Raw genomic sequence first — 17165 nt, 5'->3', positions numbered from 1 at the left:
CCCTTCTGTTATCCCCTTCCCCTTCTATTTTCCTGTAGGACAGGATAGACTTCTGTACCCCATTTCCTGTATTTCCTATTTCCCAGTTGCATGTGAAAACATTTTATTTTAAACATATGTTTTTAAAACTTTAGGTTTCAAATTTTCTCCCTCCTCCCTTCCCACTCATCCTCATTGCAAAGGCAAGCAACTCAGTATAGGTTATACATGTGCAGTTATGCAAAACACTTCCATAGTAGACATGTTGTGAAAAACTAACTCTATTTCCCTTAATCCTATCCTACCTTCCCATTTATTCTATTCTTTCTTTTGACCCTGTCCCTCCTCAGAAGTATTTGCTTCTGATTACCCCCTTTCCCAGTCTACCCTCTTCTCTATCATCCCCCTGCTCTCTTGTCCCCTTCTCCCCCTATTTTCCTGTAGGGTAAGACAGATTTCCTTACCCAAATGAATGTGTGTGTTATTCCCTCCTTAAGCCAAATCCTATGAGAATAAGATTCACTCATTCCCTCATTTCCCCACTGCTGTAAGAGCATTTTCCTTTCTATTTTTTTTTTTTGTGAGATAATTTACCCCATTCTACCTCTCCCTTTCTTCTTCTCCAAGTATAATCCTCTCTCATCCCTTAATTTTATTCTCCAGATATGACCCCTTAATCTTCAACTCACCCTGTGCCATCTATCTATCTATCTCTCCACCCATCCATCCATCCATCCATCCATCCATCTATCTATCTATCTATCTATCTGTACCTACATATAATTTTTTCCTCCAACTACCCTAATACTCTCAAAGGTTATAATCCTATGTTCTTTGCCCTCCGGAATATTATATTCCATGCCCTGCGGTCCTTTAATGTAGAAGCTGCTAAATCTTGTGTTATCCTGATTGTGTTTCCACAGTACTTGAATTGTTTCCTTCTGGCAGCTTGTAATATTTTCTCCTTGACCTGGGAACTCTGGAATTTGGCTACAATATTCCTAGGAGTTTTCCTTTGGGGATCTCTTTCAGGAGGAGATCGGTGGATTCTTTCAATTTCTATTTTGCCCTCTGGTTCTAATATATCAGGGCAGTTTTCCTTGATAATTTCTTGAAAGATGATGTCTAGGCTCTTTTTTTGATCATGGCTTTCAGATAGTCCAATAATTTTTAAATTCTCTCTCCTGGATCTATTTTCCAGGTCAGTTGTTTTTCCAATGAGATATTTCACATTGTTTTCTAATTTTTCATTCTTTTGGATTTGTTTTACAGTGTCTTGATTTCTCATAAAGTCACTCTTCCAATTGCTCTATTCTAATTTTTAAGGAAGTATTTTCTTCAGTAATCTTTTGGACTTCCTTTTCCATTTGGCCAATTTTTCTTTTTAGGGCATTTTTCTCCTCATTGGCTTTTTGGACCTCTTTTGCCATTTGGGTTAGGCTATTTTTTAAGGTGTTATTTTCTTCAGTATTTTTTTGGGTCTCCTTTAGCAAGCTGTTGACTTGTTTTTCATGATTTTCTTGCATCACTCTCATTTCTCTTCCCAGTTTTTCCTCTGCTCTTCTTGCTTGCTTCTCAAAATCCCCTTTGAGCTCTTTCAAGGCCTGGGACTGATTCATATTTTTCTTGGAGGCTTTGGATGTAGGAGCTCTGACTTTGTTTCTGGTTGTATATTTGGGTCTTCTTTGTCACCAAAGTAAGATAATATAGTCTGACTCTTTTTGCGCTGCTTGCTCACGATCCCAGCCAATTACTTGAGTTTTAAACTCTTTGTTAAGGTAAAAGTCTGCTTCCAGTGTGGAGAATGTACTGTCCCAAGCTTCAGGGGTTTGTGTAGCTGTTTTCAGAGATACTTGTAGGGACCTGTAAATTTTCAGTTCTTCCAAGGTGGTATGATAAGGGGCGAGGTGTTTACTCCTTTCCTTGCCTGTGTTGTGGCCTATTAGTGACCACAAGCACTCCTTTCTGTCCCGTAACTGTGAGGAGGGGTTCCTCTCTACAGCCACTACAAGCTCCACCACGCCAGCGCTCCTCCTCACCCCAGCACTGCCGTCCAGAACTGTGACCCAGATCCAAGTGGGCAAAGCAAGAGATTCCTGCCTCAGCGCCAGCAGAGAGATCCCTGCAATCCTCCTCTGATCAGCCACTCAATTCCCCCTCAGTCTGTGGGCGGGAAGCTTGGGAAGCAGCTGCCTGCCCCAGGGCGGCGTTCTCGGAACTGGATCTGAGACCCTGCCTTCCTCTCTCAGCAGGGCAGAAACAGACTTTTCCCACTGACTTTCTTTGTTGTCTTTGGCATTCACGGATTGAGGAGTCTGGAAACTGCCACAGCTGCCTGCCCAAGATTCAGTCCTGTGAGGCCTGCTACAGGTTCCCTGTGGCCTGCGCACCCTGTGCTCTGCTACCAGCCCGGCGCGATATGCCTTTCTGATCAGTCATCCAGGTTGTCTTGGGCTAGAAATTTGTTTCACTCTTTTTGTGGGTTCTGCTGCCTTAGAATTTGTTTAGAGCCATTTTTTATAAATGTTTGGAGGGGTTTGAGGGAGAGCTCAAGCAAGTTGCTGCTTTCACTCTGCCATCTTGGCTCCACCCCTCAAGAGTTTTTAATTCTCAAATAAGGCCACATTAAAATTTTGAATGGTGCTTGAATTTAAAATATGGAGGCAGAACATTTTCCAATTTTTGTAAGTGTGATTTCTAGATTACTTGTTGGGGGGGATATATTTGTGTAATTATCATTTTTAATAATTTGAAGAAAACTTGAAAGACTGTGGATGCTATATCTGTAATGTCTCTTGGAAGAAAGATAGCAGCCCATAGCATCTGGTCTTCAACTTTTTGCAAAAGAATAGGTTCCTGCCACCAAAATTGTTTCTGCTTTTCCACTTACCACTCATCCTACGCACTAGCAGGGGCCAGCACCTTTGTGAGACGTGATTAGCTCAGGTCTTCACCCAGTTACTCAGTGTTTTACTTTATTTTCCTATCTTTATCCTTGTTCCTTCTTCCTTGAATTTGTGTGTCAGCTTCCTACTTCTGCCCTAGGCCATTGCCACCTCTCTGGCTCTTTATATATCATCTTTGCAGCTAGAGCTTTGTGGGCTCCTTTGGCTTTCTCTGAAGTTTTATGAGAAGGGCTAATTTCTGATGCTGGAAGCTAGCTTGTTAGCTGTAGACATAGCCACAGATATTTCCTTTTATATCCTATTATAATAACCTCCATTATGTCCTCAGTCCAGTGAAACATTTGCAGACCTTAACAGTGTGTACAGTATACTTGAACAATATGTAAACAGATATAAGTATCATTATCATAACGTAGCATGGATTATATTGGGGGGTGTAGATGTATTTTATTGATACTTACTGTAGGACTAAATGCAATTAGCACTAGTGCATGAAACAATAATGGTAATAGCACTTAGCAACTTGACAGTAGGGCATATTAAACCAGTAGTTCTTAATATTTTTTTTACATCGTGAACCCCTTTGCCAGTCTGAAGCCTATTGACCTGTTTTCGGAATAACATTTAAATACATAAAAGAAATACATTGAATTATAAAAAGAAGCCAATTATTTTCAAATACAATTATAAATTTTTAAAAAATATAACCAGATCTCACGTGAAGAACTCCTAAATAAAGACACCTTGTGAAATACCAAAACATAGCACGACAAAGCTAGAGTTAGAGTGGCCCAAATATATAGCTCCTATATAGAAACATAATAAATACCCTTAACAGCATATACATAATCTGGCATACTATCACGTAGCACAGAAGCGTAACAGCAGTAAAAACCTATGGCATAGAAAAAAGCTATAAATATCACATACATAAAGATACATGTTGTAGTTATATACAGAAGCATGCACTATGTGCACTCCAGCAATGGACATTGTTTAGTTTTGTGGGCAACCGTAAGTGCCTAAAAAGGCTGGCACTTGTAACAGCGCCTCCTGAGTTTGTGGATGGCCTAAGCCAAGTGTTAATATCCATAGAACTAGAAGGCTCCAATCTTGAATCTAAGTTTCAGATGGCAAGCTATCACAGTCTTCAGGATCTGCCTGTTTCCTCTTTCCTAGAAAATCTTCACAACTAGAAAACAGATCAGGAAAAGAGATTGACTACCTCCATGTTCAACATCTTTAGACTTTCTGAATAGCCACCACCACCACACCTGGACTTGAGAAAGAATTGATTGACTTCCCAACCTTCTATGTAGTACCAAAAATCAGTTTCTTGTTCTGTATCATCATTTGATATTATCTAGTTCATGTAGCCCCTTTATGCAACTTTTAAGCAGGTTGTTTAAGCAGGAGTCCTCTTGAATATCAGTCCTTCCTTCTGACCAGACGATACAAGCTCCTCACTTAGCATTCAAAGATTGTGGTATGTTGTCTTTTAAGGCCCACCATTCTCTGGGTATATATTGTAGCCTTGAAAACAAGTTGGCTTGTTTTTCAGATACTTTGTATAGGTTACTTTTACATTGCTTCACTATCTTGGGCGTTCACTGTATGCCAAGATTTCTTAGAAGCTCCTCTATCACCATAATTAAGATCTTATTAGTAAGCCTGTGCTTAATGTTTTTATTAGTGATTTTCTGAGGTAAGGCTAGGGAGTAAGCCTTCTTTTTTAGCTTATGTCTTAGTTGAAAGAGATGGGACTGTCAGGCTCTACATCTGTTCCATCTTCTAAGACTCCACAGCACATGCCAGTGGACAATCAAACATGACTCCTCCAAACATAAGCAGCTTTTGAGGTAAAGCCTATGGCATCATCATTCTGTTAGCATTTTATGTATACATTAAAAACATCATGTGTTTCTGCCACTAAAATTTCTGCTCAGGCCTCAAGATCCCCAGCGTGTTGATCAGTGTGTGATTGAAATGCTCAGGCTTGGTTGGTGAGGGTGATGGGGATGGAAATGCTCAGGCTATGGGATTTTCTGAGGGTGGCAAAGTATAATTCTAGACTTAATTTCTGCCAAGGCCATTGCCTCGTTAAGAAGTTTGCTTTTAGTTTCTCCCTTGGTCTTAGTGAATCCTGGCAGGGGAGTACAAGTACAGAGTTTATTTGTTTTGCAGTTCCTTAGCAATAGAGAATAGAAAAGGTTTCTGGTTCCTGGTCAGGTTTGCTTTTGTATGTTAGGTGAAATGATTTGTCAGATAAAAACTCTCTACATACAAAGCTCTAAATATTCATCAGTATTCTCCATTATGCTCCTTTAGTTAATATCACTTTACTTAGGGTATATCAGGCATGAATTTCACACTTCTTATGAGTACCTGCTGACATTTTGAGCCACTGGAATTTATGTCTTAATACCATAACTCATATTTGACTCGTTCTCTACTGCCCATTTCCAATAGGCAGCATCTAGCTTAGTGCTTATTAAAATATCCTTGGGCTATTGTGACTCTATACTTGAAATTGACCACAAACCCTTAGGATCAAAGCTCACTTATAATTCGCTTTAGAGCAGGAATTCTTAAACTCTTTTTGTGTTATTGAACGTTTTGGCACCTGAAGCCTATGGACTCTTGGTGAAAATATTTTTAAATCCATAAAACACAATACATAGTATTACAAAGAAATCCAGTTATATTGAAATAGCTATCAGTTACCAGAATATTAAAAAAAAAAGCAATTTCACAGACCACAGGTTAAGAACTCCAGGGTTAAAGCCAAGAACTCCCATTTGTACTTGAGATAAAACATCTCACTTTCGGTAACTTCTCTGCTGGCCAACGCAATAGGTTACTAGTTGAGCAAAAACTTTCTGTGGATTCACCACACTACTGAATTAACTTTTGCAACTGTTGCAACAGTAACAATAGGTTGTGCTGATTGAGATTTAACAAATTGAATGCTGGTCTGTTGATAGTTTATTACTTTCTTTGTTTTCTTCACTTCAGGAGCCTTTCACTGCTCAACTGTCACAGTAGCATGTCCTGTCCAGGGTTTGAGAGCTTTTCAACCTGTGAATGGGGAAATTCTCCTGAAAAGAATAACAACATGCCACAATGGAGTCCTTGCACTGGCTTGTATCTAGCTTGCTCTCCATCTCCAGATGTCAGTTTTGCCCATGTAGCATCTTCAGACAATCTCCCTCTGAAAGAGACTCTTAAACGTTTCATTTCTATCTCTTCTTCCTCAGTGAAGGATCTGTAGTATGGTAGAAATGTTCCACTAATGATAGCTAACTTTTAGTCCAGGTCCCTCCATTCCTTCCTATAGTATTTAACAAGTAGTTCCTAACCCTGCTCCCTGCCCAGTCTTTCACAGTGCAAAGTGAGGTGTCCTCAGCTGCGTTGTCTTGTCAGTTAAGTAGTGGTAACAAAAGTCTTCAGAGATCAGATTTGAACACCTCACACTAAGACACTAAAGACCCCAAAAGCCATGTTACTCATTCTAGCTTAAAACAGTATATATCAGTGCATAGATAATTAACACTTATGCCCTCAAGAAAGCAAACTATTCAGCCTTACCATCAAATTAGGACATTAGTATAAATTAAAGTTATGATGACATAGCAGTTCTGTTCAGAAGAGGGTTCTCAGAAAAAAGAGCATCAGATTTCAAGATTTTTTTCAACATACTGAAATTTCATAAAAAATGCATATAATTTTCTTAAGTGAATTTAAGAATCCACACTTAAAGATAATCCAAAACTCAGTTCTCATAGCTAAACAACAGGGAGCAATTTTGAGCATTTCCTTGATCCTGGCCAGTAGTGAGGACTATACTCTGTCAGTGAGCAAGCATTTATTAAGTTCCTGCTATGTTCAAGGCAGTCTTATACTTTATGTCTCAGAGGTGAATGCACTGATTTATTTTGGACAAGGCTGTCAGAATAGACTAGATGTGCAAAAGGCACTGCTAATGATCTTTGGTACTGTACTTTTTTTACCTTTTGTACAAAGTCATAGACTTTTCTCAGCACAGTGCTTTTCCGTGTTTTTTCTTGCAGATTCTCCCTAGCCTTTTGCAAGTCACCAGTAACTTGTTTTAGTTTCTTGGCGTGAACATAGCATTCCTTTCCATCAGCTTCTCGTTTCTTCTTATTTAATTTGCAGATTTTCTGTGCAACTTCTGGATCCTGGTTCATCCAGTGAAGAAATATAGTCAGGTTTTCCAATGTATGTTCCATCTAAGATTAGATATTCTTCATTCAGTACAAGATAATGGTCAATCAGCTTCCCTTTGGAGGTAATATTGCTTGCATCATTGTCTGCAAAGTCCCAGATAATGCTGATTACTACTAAAGCAACCTGATCACATAAGGTTGTACCTGTTAACATAGTCTTCTTTATAAAATCAGCTTAAAGAGTTGTACTCTTTAAGTATTCTGAATGTAGTTCAGAGACATAACCATAGTCCTTAAAGTTGTGTTGTTTGATGTGGTTAAAAAGTATTCAGGCAAACTTTTCAACCAGTTGTGAAATTTCGATTTTATATGAGTTTCATGTGCTAGTGATCAAATAACTGATTTTTAAAAAACTTTTTATTTCCACCCACATTCCTTAACAGTTTGGTACATGGACCATTAATTGTTTTGCATTTTAAGTGGACGTGGTCCATTTGCCATGAGGTGGTGGTCTTCTCTTCTCAGATGATGCAGTAACCCTGTTGAATGTTGTAGTAGTTTCTACTTGGCTTTGCAACCTAACCTGATCACTGGTAATTATGAAGTAAAGGATTAGGAGAAACAACCATGTTTCTTCCATGTTCTCCATTTCTTATTGGTATCCCTTCAAAAAATGTAAAATCTTCCAAAGTCATATTTAACTGGCATAACAAAATCAGTTTCCTCTTTTACAAAGTGCTAAGAAAATTCTGAGTATACCAGACGATTTTGTACAAAATGCTAATAACAGTTCAAGGTTAGCCAGACAGATATCATGTGTATAAAACAACAAACAAGTCTCTTTTTCTTGACAACTCCAGGGACCCAAAGTCTAACATATATACAACAGACATAAAATTTTCTGGTTTTTTTAGCCAACACATGATAAAAGAGAATATAATAATCATAGCTCACATGGACATAGGGGTTTAAAGTTTGAGAGCCTCTTTACATACGTAATCTTATTTGACCCTCAAAACTGCATTTTAAGATAGGAGCTTTTGTTTTCCACATATAACAGATAAGGAATCTAAGGTTTAAGAGAAGGTGAGGGACTTGCCCAGGGGTCATACTATTAGTGGCTAGTGTCTGAAGCTATGTTCAAACCCACATCTTCCTTATTCCAAGTCTGGTGCTCTAAACATTATGCAGAACTAGGTACAGATCTCTACTAGCACCCAGCAAAAGCACAATCCTCTCTGTCTTCCCCCTAACTCCCTTGTTTTCCCTACCCCGCAATGATGTATTAGCCATTCTGTTTCTCCTCAGGAATATTTTGGCTTAATAATCAAGCCCAATATCCCTTATAGGCCATTTCAGGGATTCCCACTCTAAACAGCTTTCTTTGGGCATTTGGAACTGTTTCTCTCTACCTGTTCAACTTGTTTATTGTTGGTTATATATGCTGTATCTCTAATTTTCTCTGCTAGCCTTTATGGCTTCCAATTTCTCTACTTTATCTTAAATTCCAGTATCTTCACTGCTTCACAGAATCACAGAATTTTTAGAGTTTGAAAGTACCTAAGTGGCCATACCTGAAAAGAAATCTCAGTACTGATTCACTTTCTTGTTTGGCCTATACTCTAGAGGATAGGGGACCAGAGTATTTGTTTGGATGTTTTCATTTGTTTTGTTTTTGTTTTTTAGGGTTTTTGTTTTCTTACCTTGACTCCTCAAGAGGCTTTGGGAGAAGTGGGTAATAGCATTGGGGGTTGAGAAACAGAGGAAGGAGGGAAGCAGGAATCAGGTCCCACCAAGAGATAGCTATCATTTTGGGACATTGTGGTCTTTTCTGGATAAGAAAATAGCAAGGATCTCATAATGGATTGGGAGTAGAGGAAGGGGAGTACCAGAGTTCTAGGAGTGATTCATCTGGAGAGGAATGGTTTGTATAGAGAAACATTGGTTTACAACAGGGGGGTTTTAACCTTGGTTTGGGGTGGGGAGGGGTAAAAATATTATGCACTTAAAAGCATTATTCAAAGACAGGGTACACAGGCTTCATGAGACTACCATAAATAACCATGACACCAAAAAGGTTAAGGATCATTGATTTAGAGGGCCTCATGATACTTTATCCTGAGTGAACAGGCTTGGAGTTGGACTAGACTCATTAACTCTGGATATAGAACTTGGCTCTTACATGCATTATTCTAAGAGTAAAGCTTCTTAAAAGAAGACCCTTTGTCAAAGGATAGGTATAAAAAGATACTTTGGGGAGACATCTTTATATCACTAGTGGGTGTACTGGATTGAGTAGGTGCACTGCTTTTGTTTTCCAGAAGTTCCATCCTGTATAAAAGACAGAATTAAGAAGGAATTTGTAAGCATAAAGCCAGTGATTGGAATACCAGATTCTAGAGAGGAATAAAGAAGAATAGTTAAGTTTCTTAGGAAAGTAACACCACAAATTAATGTAACTTAGAGTAAGCAGTAAGACAAGGAGAATTTTATACCACACTCATCTAGACTAGAAAAAGTTTGAAAACACAAGGGAAATAATAATCAAAGGAACCCCAAGCAATAAAGAATTGGAATGGATAAAGGTTCAGGGGATGGACTGGACTAGTAGAACTATGGGGAGGTGATTAGATCATTGTCAGCAAAACAAGGACTGCGTGCTAACTTTAAGGGGATTTGGTGGTAGTATAATAAGAATTTATGAGGGCAAATCCAAATTTTAAAATCATAAAACCTGAATGGGAATCTATCAGGCTAACAAAAAAGAAGGCTGAATAAATAAGCAAAATCCACTATAACTAAAGGAGACTTTAATATTCTTTACTCAGAATTGGAGCAATTGGACAGAGAAAAAACAGAGCTTAAAGAGTATTGGAAAAAACAAAATCGTCAGGCCTTTGGCAGATTTCAAGTTGGAATATTAAAGTATATGCACATCCTCCGTATTACCTTTCTGAAATTTCATGTCCTAAGTCATAAAGAAATTAAAAATCTGAAAAAGGCAAAAGTAATACATAATCCTTTAAAGACCATAATGAAATTAGGAACCGCGAACAAATGGTGCCTTTGATTTCTCTGTACTTTGACAAGTGGGAAAGGGTGTAGCACCTCAAGACAGGATATTTTGGCAGATACAATGACTGGAAGGAGAGAGTGAAGTGGGCTTTTAATTACTATATGAAATAAATGCACTTAAGTAAGAGTAAATTGATACATAAAGAATTGTAATGAATACTAAATAACTGCATTCTAACACACAGTGGGACAAAGAACAAGCCATAAAAACCATAAATAATTACAAATTGGCTTATAGCAATTTATGGAATGTAGCTATATATGCAGTTTTCAAGAAAAATTGTCTTTGGAAACACTGAAATAAAAGAAAGGATTAACAGATTGAGTATACAATTAAGATATTAGAAAATGGACAGATTAATTCCAAATAAGCACAAAATTTGAAAATAGAGAAATAAAATTGAAAACAAAAAAAAGTTGGATCGATAACACAGAGATGGATTTTTTTAAAGATTGCCAAAATCTATAAACATTAATCTGAGCAAAAACTGAAAAAAAAATTTAAATTGCCAAAATAAAAAATGAACCAGGTTTGTTTGCAAGAAATAGAAGAAATTAAAAGAATTATCAGAAACTATTGTGCTCAGTTATATCAACAACAACCCTAAAAATTTAAAGGAAATCATGGCAATCTAGAGAAATATAAAATTCCCAAATTAACAAATCAAGAAATAGATCTCTTAATCCAATTCCATGCAACATAAGTAATCCATAAAGAAATTACCTGTTTAAGAATAATTTTATAAATAAACTCTTTTAGAGCAATTAATAACTATTCTACAAAATTGACTCTTAATACTAGAGAAAGATGTTCTCCAAACCCTCTTTATGATTTACAAAGGGTCTTCATACCTAGACTAAGGAAAGTTTTAATACCCAAACCAAAGAGAATGAAAACTATAGAAGAGTATCATTAATGATTTGATGGAAACATTTAAAATTTTTAGCAAAATGACTAGCATTATATCAAAAAAGACTTCTTTTCAAAGTAGATTTCCATCATCAATGCAAAATGGTTAACTATTTAAAAAAGCATAATTGTAAATACAACAAAAAGCTACATGATTATAGCAGTGGATTAAAAAAAAGCACCCTCAAAAGATAAGCATGTAAAAGCCCTTATTTAATATAATGAACTAAAATTCGTATCCAAGTTTAAGCGGTAATAGTATTTGCAGTGGAAAAATACTGATTTCTTTCCAGTTAAACAAAAGGATGAAGCAAAGATACCTCTCCCTTATATAATTATTTCGCATAATAATAGAAAATCTAGCCATAGCAAGTATACTAAAGGGAAAGACACAAAATTATAAACTTTCACAGACTTCCAAGAATCAGGGGGAAAAGTAATGTAGACTAGGTGTTGTGATGCAAAATGAATCTGTAGATATTAGTACTACAATACATTACAAAAGATAGAAACAATCGAAAAAGTTACTCATTTAACTAAAAAATGTATAAAATATGTAGAAGTCAACCAGTTGATAAACTCAAGACTCACATAAATACAGCCATAAAACACTTTATTAATTGTCCATAATAAAAGTATTGCAACCTCAGTTTACAGATTTTGTTCTACTAAACTATCACGTATTTATAGTATCCCATCTTGTATGGGCAGCTAGGTGGTGCAGTGGGGTAGAGCACCAGGCCCAGAGTTAAGAAATTGTTGTTCAGTCATTTCAGTCCTGTCTGTCTCTTCCTGATCCCATTTGAGATTTTCTTGGCAGAGACACTGGAATGGTTTGTCATTTTCTTCTGCAGCTCATTTTACAGATGAGAAAACTGAGGCAAACAGTTAAATGACTTACTCGGGGTCACACAGCTAGTGAGTGTGTAAGGACAGATTTGAACCCAGAAAGATGAGTCTTCCTGATTTAAGGCCTGTTAACTCTATTCACTGTGCCACATAGTTGCCCAGGAGTCAGGAGGAACTGATTTGGCCTCAGATGTTAGTTGTATAACCCTGGACAAGTAGTCATTTAAACCTGCTTGCCTCAGTTTCTTCATCTGTAAAAGAAGCTGGGAAAGGAAATGACGAACCACTTCAATATCTCTGCCAAGAAAACCCCAAATGGGATCAAGAGTCAGACACTGTTGAAACAACTGAACAACATCATGTCTTATCAATTGCTATATTGTTTCCTGGTTATAATACTTTTTTGACATAATTTTTATTAGGTGTTAACTGTGCTGGGCACTATGCTAGGAGAAAGGGCTACAAGTACATAGAATGAAGTAATTCCTACTTAGAATATGCTTGCATATACTGAAGAGTGGTAGAAGTATATATATATATATATATATATGTGTGTGTGTGTGTGTGTGTGTGTGTATACACATAAGTGTATACATACATACATATATAGCATAAATATAAAGTCAATAAATACAACTTCTGTAAAGTAGCGTAGTTTGGAGGGAAGGGTACATACAGTTGGGAAGATCAGGAAAGATGAACTGGGATCCTTTTGCTGAGGTAGAAGTTAGGAGGGGAATGTGTTCACAGAGTTGAAGGAAGGACCAATGGAAAGGCACAGGGAGAGGGTATAGGAATATTTTCTGTGAGGAATAGAGTGTAGGAGGGAGAAAGATAATTTGGAACTGCTTGTACAGGGCTAGGAGTTTGTTTTATCCTAGAGGCAGTAGAAAGCCACTGGAATTCATGATAAAGGACTCATGGTCTGCTTAAAGAAACTATTTGTACACCTTGAACCCTCCCTTTATATATGTATGCCACAAATGTCAAAGAGAAAAAGAAAGATTCTGCATCCAAGCATTATCTTAGGCTTTATAGTTATGAGCTTGCATCTTGCTGGTTCAGGTCTAGACTTGAGATTTCATTGGGGAAACACCCATCTCTCCCAACTGAGATTTTCCTAACTCTGACGATAGATCTCTATCGGTCACACCCTTCTGCCTTCCTACAAAGTTGGTTGCATAAGGTTGTAAAAGTTGTCATAATTTGTAATTTATAAAATTTCCCACTGAGAAATTGTTCTCTGCAAATCCTTGCTTCTATTCTTAGTAATTTCATTTATTATAAAATGTTGGTCACTACCTTAATTGGCTTTTCTTTAAGTGGTTTACTTCTGGGTGTCAGTTGTATATGGATAACTAAGGCCTCCTTGTGTTCCAAATACTTAGCAACTTTTTATGATTGTCTCCACCAAAAGAACCACAGCTGAAATGAAGTGAATGCCTCTCAGGTGAAGAAATTACTTAACAGATTATGGTAAAGGAATGTAATTGAATATTGTGCCAGGAGAAATGACAAATGAGAAATTTGGGAAAATGAAGGCTTTTAAAATTAATACAAGCAGAAAAAGCAAATCTAGGAGAATAATATGCACAATATTGAGTTTACTATAATGTAAGAGAAAACAGCACTTTATGATCTCAGATTAAATATAGTGCCCAAAAGTGGATTCAGGGGAGAAATTAGATGAGGCTTACCTTTGTGTGCCTTCAGTAGAGAAGTGATGGATTGCATCTATGGAATGTTTTATATGCTGTGAAACAAGTTTGATTTCTCGGTTGGTTTTACTTAACTATTTTCTTTGTAACGGGAGTGATGAATCAGGAAATAACAGTGGTGCAAAAAACAAAAGACATCAATAAAACTTTAAAATGGGACGACACAAAATTATGAATAATTTTGGGTCATCCCATTTTAAAGGAGGGTAGTGTGGTGGTACAATGGGTAAAGGGCTAGATTTGAAGTCAAATCTAGGTTCAAATCCTGATTTTTCCATTTACTTACCTGTGTCCACCTTAGCCAAGCCCTTGAACTTCTCAGGCTCTTAGTTTTCTCAACTGTGAAGTGAGAATGAGGTACCCCAATAGACCTTTCGATTTTACACATGATCCTGTAATTCTCCGACCTATTGTACCAAAGCCCCGGGGAATTAGCCTGGAAGGGGCTGGGAATTGAAGGTTTTTGGTGTTTTGGTTTTTTTTAGTGATATTAATTTTAAAAAACTGGCTTTTTCAAATCTTAATTTTCTGAGACACCTTTGTCAGCTATGTGTGTGGTTTTTTTTCACCTGAATTGTATAGCCCAGTTTCGTTTACTCACTTAAAAAAATAAAGGTGCAGAGACTTTCACATATTTCTCAGTCTCATTAAATATCTTAAGAAGGTAGCTGGAAGGTGCCTTAGCTTGAATTTTATGTTTCTTTTCCATTTTTGTTAAAGTTATTTTATGCAGATGAAACCTAATGTTGGCAATGAAAAATGTAGTGTTAACGAAAGCATAGATAAAATGTTAAAATTAAGAACATATTATCCAAATATGTGAAGGCTGAGTCAAAACAACTGGGCCATCCTTGCATAAAATAATGATGATAACTAATCTTTAAAATAATATTAACTGAGTGATACTCAACCTAAAGCTATTATTCTTAGGAATGATGATTGCCTTACAACTTTATACTGTTTTGCTTGGTCCTGTGCATGCGTATGCAGGATAGTTTACCAGCTTCAAAGTGTGATTTTTATTTGCCTTTTGTTGTTGTTGTTTTGGTTTTTTTGTCTAGACAGTAGGGTTAAGTGACTTGCCCAGGGTCACATAGCTAGTAAGTGTTATGTGTCTGAGGCTGGATTTGAACTCAGGTCCTCTTGAATCCAGGGCTGGTGCTCTACCCACTGTGCCACCTAGCTGCCACTATTTGTCTTTTTAAGAGAGGCACAGAATTAGCTCAACTTCTTCCCTTCTGTAACTGAACTTTCCACATAGTTCATTTTTTAAAATGCTGCATTTGAAGTCAGACAACTTCACAACTCTCTCACTCCCATTTGCAACCTTTGAGCATGTGAGGAGACTTTTCTGGGCTTCAAGTATCCTCATCTGTAAAGTTAGGGGATTGGATTAAATGGAGCTCTAAAGCTCCTTTCAGTGCTAAATCTGAACTGATGCACCTATAAACTTGTGTTGGCTACTACCTTGGAATCAGTACAGTGCTGTGAGTGGCAGTGTGACGTCATGGATAAAGTGTTGCACTATTTCACTCCTCTACTCAGTAAACTCGGGTGTTTCTCTGTTACTTCTTTGTATCAAATCTACTGTTTGTGTTTTAAAAGCTCTTCACAACCTGACTCAGTTCTCCACCTTCACCCTGTTACCTTCGGGATCAAATATAAAATATCCTGTTTAGCTTTTAAAGTTTTTACAACCTGACTCCTGTTTTTCTTACTCTTGTGTCTTACCCTTAGCTCTCCTCTGCATACTCTGCAGTCTAGTAACATTGGTCTTTTTGTTATTCCTGGCACGTGACACTCCATTGCTTAACTTAATGTCTTTACCAGATAGCTTTTCCCTTCATATCTGAAATGCTACCCACCCACATTCCCCAAACCTGGAATATTCTTCCATATTTTGGCCCCTTAGTTCTTCTGACTTCTTTGAAGAATTAATAAAAGTCCCATCTTCTTTGATCAGCTGTGAATGACTTAGCTGTTCTCAGCAATACAATGAGCCAAGACAGCTCAGAAGGACTTAGGTAAAAAATGCTATCTATCCCCAGAGAAAGAACTGATGATCTGAATACAAACTGAAGCATACATTTTTTAAACTTTTCTTTATTTTTCTTGAGGGTTTTTTTTTGTCTATGTTTTCTTTCACAACATGACTATTATGGATATGATTTGCATAACCACACATGTATAAATCTATATCATGGTGAGGGAGAAGAAGGTAGAGAATTTGGAACTCAGAGTTTTAAAAACAAATGTTAAAAATTGTTTTTACATGTAACTGAGGAAAAATAAAATAATAAAATAATAATAATAAAATAAAAAATAATAATTTTTAAAAATTAAAGAAAAAAACCTTTCCTGCTTCATTCTTCTCTAACTCTGACTGCAGTGCCTATTCTCAGATTACCCTCCATCTATTCTATATCTCTATCTAGCTATCTGTCTATATCATGTATAGATAGTTATTTAAATGTTATATCCCCCATTTAAGTGTGACCTTCTGGAAGATGGTGAAGGGACTGTCTCCAGCACTTAGCACATAATAAGAACTTAATAAATCCTAGTTGAAGATTTCTCTAGGCCCCATTTGAGGAAACTAAAAAGTGTTGAGGGTTAGTTTCCTCAAAGTGATCTAAGGTCCTTTATTACTCTCTATAATCCTGTGAACCCTTTTAACCAGCCATGGATGCTGCCTTGGGTAATAATTCTCTATGTTGTATATTTCTTTCATATAGGAACTTGTGTAAATATTCAAAGGTAGTCAGATAAGAAATTTCAAAAATTTTCGTTCTGAGATGAAATTGATGTAAATCAGTTGAAAAGAAAAATAGATAAAATAAAAACGTTTGCCTTTGCCTTTTTTTGTATCCCCAGTGCCTAGAACATACTAACTGCCTGTTGAATAATTGATTTAACAAGACAGTTTACATACAGAATTATAGTATCCTAGATTTCAAACTGAACAAGAACCTTCTATTCTAAGTCTTCAATTTTTGCAATTCAGGAAACTTAGAATCAGAAATCTTGAGTGGCTATCAATGTGCCCAAGGTTACATAGATAGTAAGAGTATCAGACCAGCATTCAAATTTAGATCTTTTGACTCTACATCCACTTCTCTCTACTGCACCACCCTGTTTCCCCTTGAATTATAGGTAATTCATATAAGCAGGAAGATAGGCTTGTTTATTCACTATTGATATCCTAAGAAGGATTTTACCCTCTTACCCACTCCACTACTCCTACCCATCTCACCCCCAAAAGGAACATGGACCAGTACTTTCATTATATATATTTTTCCATGAATTTTTAAATGATTGTTGATAACTTTTATTTCCCTATTCATTAACTTTTATACCTGTAAATTGCATTGCAGTCACAACATTGTCGATCTGAAGCTGTTGGTACTAGTTCTGGTGACTTCTTAAAGACATATGTAAGACGAAACAAGATTGGAAGCTTCAGAACTTTGAAAGGGAACTCAATGGGCCTTAATATGTTGAGCAACAACAAGAAACTGAGGTATAGCATTTCCCAAATTGA

The 17165-nt window shown here is 36.8% G+C and overlaps 1 protein-coding gene across 5 annotated transcripts in view; it reads left to right on the top strand.

Annotated features, from left to right (window-relative positions):
* Positions 1-17165, top strand: part of SENP6 (SUMO specific peptidase 6) — a 117952-nt gene that overhangs the window by 40744 nt on the left and 60043 nt on the right. For 4 of the 5 annotated variants that reach the window (XM_021000199.2, XM_021000197.2, XM_021000198.2 and 1 more), the window contains exon 4: positions 16999-17144. The exons of the other annotated variant lie outside the window; for it this stretch is intronic. In XM_021000199.2, coding sequence (XP_020855858.1) covers positions 16999-17144 — 146 coding nt within the window. The remainder of the gene's footprint in view (positions 1-16998; positions 17145-17165) is intronic. 5 annotated transcript variants of the gene reach the window in all.

This window comes from Phascolarctos cinereus, unplaced genomic scaffold (assembly GCF_003287225.1).
Source record: "Phascolarctos cinereus isolate Bilbo 61053 unplaced genomic scaffold, phaCin_HiC Scaffold_5;HRSCAF=322, whole genome shotgun sequence".
In the NCBI taxonomy this organism is placed as follows: domain Eukaryota; kingdom Metazoa; phylum Chordata; class Mammalia; order Diprotodontia; family Phascolarctidae; genus Phascolarctos; species Phascolarctos cinereus.
Note: the sequence above shows the minus strand (reverse complement) of the source record. Positions and strands in the feature narration are given on the sequence as shown.